Below are 7,190 nucleotides of genomic sequence, written 5' to 3'. Positions count from 1 at the left end.
ACGAACTATCACTCGATTTGTTGTTTATCCAAATAGCTTTTTCAGTTCTTTGATCTGTGAGAGAGCTATCTTTTATCTGTTTATTTGAATTTCATTATTTCTTGCAGTTTTCTCTTGGTGCCCTTTTCACGCTATGAAGTCAGAATGACCATAATGCTTGTAAAAACCATACAGTTGTATAGTCATTTTTTCCTCACTTAATATGTCAAATGCTGATGTGTAATTTCTAAAATCTACCTTTCGATTGAACGTGTAATACACAAAAGCACACTCCTGTGCTTTTCCTGTTGTTTCCAATTTGGTGCTATCGTGAATAGGGCTGCAACGAATGTGTTTGTACATTTATAATCTTTTTGTTCAGTGTTTTTCTTTAAATTAAATTCCCAGAAATTGAGAAGATCAGCAAAAAGTTACATATGAAAACTATTATGCAAATAATAAAATAACCTCGTAGAAAAATTTGAAAATGCGTACATAGAAATGAAGAAATAAATATGCTCCAAATTGCACTACCCAAATCAAGTTGGAAATAAGTAAGATAATTAGCAAATAAATAATTTGAACTACAAAATGAATCCAAGCACTACACATTTTGAAAAGTACAAAAAAAAGCAAAAGGAAATAGTTGAAATTAAAAAATAAAAATATGGCTAACCACAAAAACTTCAAATACATGGATACCACCACTGTTTTGTTTAATGCAAAACTAAAAGAAAACAGGTCATTTAATTTAGACAATAAATGGATTCAAAATAACTACCAAATTCAGATAAATAGAAAATTAAAAGTTACCCGAAGTCCTATGACCCAGTGTGTTTCTAATTAGACTATTTGTAAAAGTACATCATTCAAATTAGAAAATAAATAATGTGAAAATCATAAAACACAGATAAGCAAAAATAAAATCAATATTTTACAGAAGAAAATGCCCAAGAAGATAAATACATTTTAAAATGCAGATATGTAAAACCTCATGAGAATTAAAGCCGCTCAATTTCAGCATCTGGAGGTAACTTCCTGTTCTATACCCTTCCAGACTTTTAATGCCTCTCCAGCTTCATGTTTATCTCACGGGTATGCAGGAATAACTTGGCGACTTCGCTAATGCTCATTGTCTAACTCCAGAGGTACACAAATTACTAATTTGTCAGGTAACTGCCTTCTAAGTCAGCCAGAACTAAGGTTTTTGCTGTTGTTGTTTTCTGTTTACTTTTGTTTTCTTCTCCCCGTCGGAGGAAAGAGCTTGTCTTGTGAGTCAGGGCCCTGGGGCAAGGTTTAGTCTGGACGGGTGCTTTGCACAGCCCAGTGTGTCAGGGGCTCACGGGTCCCTGCTCTGCGCCGGCTTGGGGTGGACTCCCCCTGGCTTCACGCCACTCCCTCGCCCCACCCATCCACTTCCTCATCTCTACGTGAAGTAATGGCTGCTCTCTTGGGTCGCTGTGGGAATTAGACAACGGGTAAAAAGTCTTTGCAATCTTTAACGCGTGATGATTACTGGTATTATTATTATTAGGCCTATGAATGAAGGGGATGGGAGATACAGGCTTCCAGTTACAGAATGAATCAGTCACGGGGGTAAAAGGCACAGCGTAGGGAACACCATCAGTGATGTTGTACTAGAGCTGTATGGGGACAGACGGCAGCTACACTTGTGGGGGGCACAGCATAACGTCTAGAGATGTCGAATCTCTGTGTTGTCCACCTGAAACTAACATAACACTGTGTGTCAACTGGACACAGATAAAAAAATATATATATATATATGAATTAAAAAAAAAAAGAAAAAATCCATGTGGGAGTATACACATAAATTCTCAAATGAAATAGGACAGAAGTGGAAGTGAAAATGGAAACATAAAACAAACACATAAATAAAACAAACAGATAAAAAGTTGAAAACTATGACTCACCTCTGGTTAGGTGTCTTGGCACTGCTGGTAACAGCGTCCTTTGCTGGTAGTAAGGGAACGATGGATCTTCCTTGGAGCGCATAGCCGATGAAATGAGAAATGGGATGGTGACATGCCTCTGTCTTCTGCACACCATTCCACCTGGGGGCAGTGTCACAAAAGACCACCGGTAAAATTCTAGAACCCTCTCTGAAACGGAAAATGACCCAGGCTGTCTCTTATTTCCTGAACTATAATAGGTACATTTTGTTCCCTTATTTCCTGCTCCCCTGTCAAACTTAACAAAATAAAGTAGCAAGACTGGCGAGCTTTGCCACACTAACTCCGCATTCTTGTAGCTCGACCTCCTCAGGAAGGCTCAGCACATGTCCTTTCCAAGGTGGTGACCCCCACTGTCTCCAGCCTGGGCTCTGCCCGTGTTTGTAGCCTTCCAAGCAGCCTGCCTTCCAGAACTGGGATAGGTGGCAGGCTCACAGACTGAGCAAGAGAACCAAATCTTCACTTGAGCCTTTGCAACCTACAGCAATAAACCTGAGCGTGTTTTGCTTCTCTTCATTGTTACTGCTGTTTGCCTAGATAGAGTGGACGCAATAGATGGTTTCTCTACTGGGGGTGGTGGTGGGGTGGGGGGAGAGGTGAATCCCAGCCTGGGAGCTGCATTCTGTTTATAAAAAACCTACCAAGGAAAGAACTGAATGAAAAGGGATGGGAAACCTGAGACAGAGTGTAGGCTGACAGTGCCGTGGTGGGAAAGTGAAGGGGCACTGCCCCTGCTAGGGCCCTTGGGCAGCCAGGCCTTGTCCAGACAGATGGAGGCCAGAAGGACCCTGGTGCAGGGCACGTGAGGAGAACATAAAATGCATGTGGGGTAGCATCTGTGGGCACCTGAACGGGACCAAGGAAGAGGGAAGGGATGGAAAGAGGAGACATGATGTGGTTGGGCTTGGCGGAACATCTTGAACAAAGGTCTTGAGAGCAGAAGGAGAGTCTCGTGGAGACAGAGAGGGGAAGAAAACAGAGCTGGAAAAGGAACCAAGGGATACCACAGAGGCCAAGGAACTGGACTCCACAAATCCGTGCTGAGCAGAAGGGGCATTTCACGTGGAAAAAAACCCCTCCCCGCGCCCTTTCCGGCACGACATCTTGTTGCCCTTCTAAACTTTTTCCCACCACACTGGTCAAAAATGGTATTTCTTTGGTTCGGTTTGTATTTCTTAATTATATGTGTAGAAACCGAAATCAGTACAGCCTTTTAAAAGGACAGTTTGGCAATATGTAGCAAACTGGAAAATGCTCATACTTTTTATCCCAGTAGAACCGCTGCCAGAAATTTCTCTCATGGATACGCTCCCCAAGTACCCAGAGATTTATGTCCGAAGCTGGTCACGGAAAGGTCATTTGCAAGGACCAAACCCACCCCAGGGGCAGGCTCAACCAGTCCCGATCCGTCTGTACAGTGGGGTCCCGCTGCTGTAGAAACAAATGTCACAGAGTGATGTGAGCTGACCCCACCCTGCTGTGAAGCCAGTGACAAAGCACAGATGAGGTCTTCCCACATATCGCCAGTTAAAAAACAACAACAATATAAGCATATAGACAGGCACGGGGTAAAACTATTCTGGAAACCGTTAACTGTGGCTACTTCTCGAGTAGGAGTGATAGTTTGGACACTCTTTTATTCTGTGGGCTTCCACATTTTTTAAACTACGTGCATATATTATAGTGACGTGTCAGTATATTATAATCATGTCTATTACACGTACATGGGGAAAGCAGGCTGAGGCATGGCTATGGGAAATCTGGTGTGGGGTTGTGAGGCTTGAGCCCGCTTCTGCATGGCCCCAGGGCTTCCCCACAGGCCACACGTAAGGCAGCAGGAGAATATTCCAGCAAAAGTGACCGCAAGAGCCTAACCTTCAGTAGGGTAGTGTGGGGTCAGGCAGAGCTTGGGTAATAATCTTTTTACCCCACTGGGAGAGCTGCTGTATGCCCTGGAAAGTCTGTGGCTTTCCTGGATGCCCTGGTCCCACAGAGCCCCAGGAATTCCCACTTCTCTCCTCATTTGTGCCTTGAGAAATTGGGTCACCATCGTTGTTTTCTGTCCCACAGGAGATACCCTGGCTGCGACAGGACCATGCTGCAGAGGTGGCAGGTATAGTGACCCCCGAAGAGGACTCTAAGTCTGAGGAAACCCTGTGGGAAGGCAAATCAGAAATAGCTCAGGCCCCAGTGGTGGAGAGACAAAGCATGTGGGTGACTCGGGAGGGATCTTATTTTTTTATTTACCAAAATGTCCCAAGTATTTCCCTAAAAAGATCTTAGTGATTGAAAGTGGTACTTGAGGCTTGGAGCGGGAGCTGGGTAGTGTGTGTGTGTGTGTGTGTGTGTGTGTGCACGTGTATGCACCTGCCCCATCCATGCAGATAGACACATATGTGTAAGTGGACACAGTGTAGAGGAGCTCCAGTGTTCAGTTCTTCTTCTGAGAAGACATGCATGACTCTCAGCTTGAATAAACGGACATTTAGCCTCTGATTCTCAGTGGAAGGCAGGGACCCCAAGAGGGCCAGTCCTAGAGATCACATGACAACAAGAAATTAACTCCTGGTCACTCTTGTCCAAAATCCTTTCCCAGCGAGAGGGCCAAGGGAGAGCACAGCATGTGGGTCCCATATAAGAGGTGACAGCTATACTGGACTCTTCATTCACCCCTTGGACCTGCTGATTTTTCCCAAATACACTCCTGACTCCACCTTGACTGTACATTCTAAGGCCCTAAGAATGAGTGTTATCCCAATAGGTGGGGACAGAAAAGAAAGTCCCTAAATTCCCAGAGGAAGACAGATCGTTCAGTCTCTTGGTGAGGGCTTCTTTCTACTGCAAGGTCCCCTCGGCTTATTTTTTTTTTTTTTGAAGATTTTATTTATTTATTTGACAGAGGGAGAGATAGCGAGAGCAGGAACACAAGCAGGGGGAGTGGGAGAGGGAGAAGCAGGCTTCCCGCAGAGCAGGGAGCCCGATGCAGGGCTCGATCCCAGGATCCTGGGACCATGACTAAGCCAAACGCAGAAGCTCAACGACTGAGCCACCCAGGTGCCCCATCGGCTTATTTTTTTAATCATAAGGTTAGCAGTAAGTTCACCCACAGCATTTGTGCTCTTATTTTAATCAACTTTTGAGTATCACACCCAGCAGCTAAACAAAAGAAGGCTTTATCCTTGGCTTTGGACTGCTGAGCTGTATTTTTTTTTTTTCTGGCCGACTTTGCTTCCTGAATATATTTGCTTCAGTTCATGTTGGAATTAGTGTGGCTTCCCCGCTTTGGCCTGGCTCGGGCGCAAGGTGCACGGGGAACGGTGGAGGTGTGTGCTGCCCGCTCTCACCCACACAGCAAAGGCTGCAGAGGGCTGGGAAATGGACCCCCATGGTCCTTAGGAAGATGCTAGTCGTGTTTGGTTTATCTCCTCTTTGTCTCTTCTGGTAGAAAAGGGACATCAGCAATTTTGAGTATCTCATGCACCTCAACACCATGGCTGGGAGGACCTACAATGACTATACGCAGTATCCAGTGTTTCCCTGGGTCCTGGCTGACTACACCTCACAGGTATAGTGCTCGCGTGGATGCTATTCAGATGTCCTGAGGCTTCCTGACCCTGAAGACCAGAGCATACTAAATCAGCATGCAGAGTCTCTGCTACAAGGTTCAGTCCACCTGGGCCTGAGGGCTGCTCCATGCTTGGCCCTTCACTCCAGAGGAGGCCTTTGGAGTCTGGCTGCTTGGGTTTCTGTCCAGACCCACCTGTGGGAAGGTGACCCCACCTGTGGGATGATCAACATGATGAGGACAGTTGCTAACATGAGCCCCAGAGGGCTTCCTGACTTACTACTATCGAGGAGACTGATACCCATCTGCTGAGACACTGCCATGGACCAATGTTGGTCATTCAAGTGAAGCAAGAATTTATTCCTTGAATCCACGTGTATGGGGTGGGAGGTAGAGGATAAGAGAGAGACAGAGAGAGACCCAGAGAGAGCAAACTACCCCCCTGTATCTTGACTTCAGCAGTCAAGAGGTTGGTATGGGGACTTCACTCAGGATCTGGACTGAGACATGTTGGGACAGGGGAGGCTGACGGCAAGGCCAGATAATTCCCTCTTTTAGCTGTCCCTGGACCTCAGCAGGCAGGGGAGGGAGGAGGAAAGCTGACACAGCTAGGCCAGTGTGACATTGCTGGGAATGACCTGGTTATGAAGCACTGTCCCAACCACCTGGACTCTGGCCATCAAGAGGGGTGTTGAGCTGTGTGTGTAAAGGACAGAAGGTGGCTAAGTCCTGGTTCAGACCAGTCCTTGCCAGTCCTGCCTAGGGCTGCTTGGAAGACTGATACTCAGGATTTGGGAGAGGGAGCCTCAGTCTTCTGTGACCTCCCATCCCCAATGAAAACATTTAACACAAAACTTTTATGGCCAGCTGCATATTGCCTTTTATTTCCCTAATGATCCATCTGAGGCTGAGGTATTTCAAAAATGAAACATGCAAATCCCAGCTTTAACTCACATGTTGCAAAGTGGTGGTTTACCAGCCCCTTTTGTTTAGCCCAAAATTTTGATTACTTACCCATATTTAAAAATCGGGAGATTTCTCCTAAAAATCTGGATTTCCAATATCTTTTGGAAAATCAGGAGATCCAGCAGCTCGGAAACCCCATTCTGTCCTGGCAAAATCAGCGGTGGCTGAGATGGCTCTCCACGTGTGCCGTTGGTCACAGGGGTCTGAGAAGCGCCTGCCTCACTCTGCCCCCACCCCCGGTTCTGCAGATGTTGAGATGGGGACAGGCCCTGCCTCCCCAGGGGGACTGCAGTGGTTCACGGCTGGTGAAAAGGAAAAGAAGTATAAAGAAACACTTTCTATCAGACACAAATCCTGGGGGATACACAGCTCCTCTGCTAAAATGTAGAACATCTCTGCTAAAAGCAGACATCTCTGAGGACACCTGGCCCTAGAAACTTCAGGTCTCCACTGCCCTGTATTATATTCCCCATGACAGAGGAAGGGGCGACATTACATGCTGTCATTGCCCAGAAGGGAGTGGGCTCCAGAAAAAGGAGGCCGTTCCTCACATTTCCTCCCCGAACAGAACAGAGGACTTCTAACTTCTAGGGAGTTAGTTTGATTCCCTGCAAGGACCGTGAACTCCTGAGGCATACAGCTCTCTCCACGAGGGCTGCAGCCAAGCACCTCATTGACAACAGGGATTCTTTTCCAAGTCTCTTTTCAGT

General features: G+C 46.1%; 1 protein-coding gene across 1 annotated transcript in view; it reads left to right on the top strand.

The window, feature by feature from the left end:
* Positions 1-7,190, top strand: part of WDFY4 (WDFY family member 4) — a 236,720-nt gene that overhangs the window by 191,290 nt on the left and 38,240 nt on the right. The window contains exons 39-40 of the mRNA XM_081823086.1: positions 4,020-4,062; positions 5,395-5,514. Of these exons, the coding sequence (XP_081679212.1) occupies positions 4,020-4,062; positions 5,395-5,514 (163 nt within the window). The remainder of the gene's footprint in view (positions 1-4,019; positions 4,063-5,394; positions 5,515-7,190) is intronic.

This window comes from Leptonychotes weddellii, chromosome 6 (genome assembly GCF_054177405.1).
Source record: "Leptonychotes weddellii isolate Sample4059 chromosome 6, ASM5417740v2, whole genome shotgun sequence".
Lineage (NCBI taxonomy): Eukaryota > Metazoa > Chordata > Mammalia > Carnivora > Phocidae > Leptonychotes > Leptonychotes weddellii.
The sequence above is the reverse complement of the archived record's forward strand: the minus strand, read 5'-3'. Positions and strand labels throughout refer to the sequence as shown.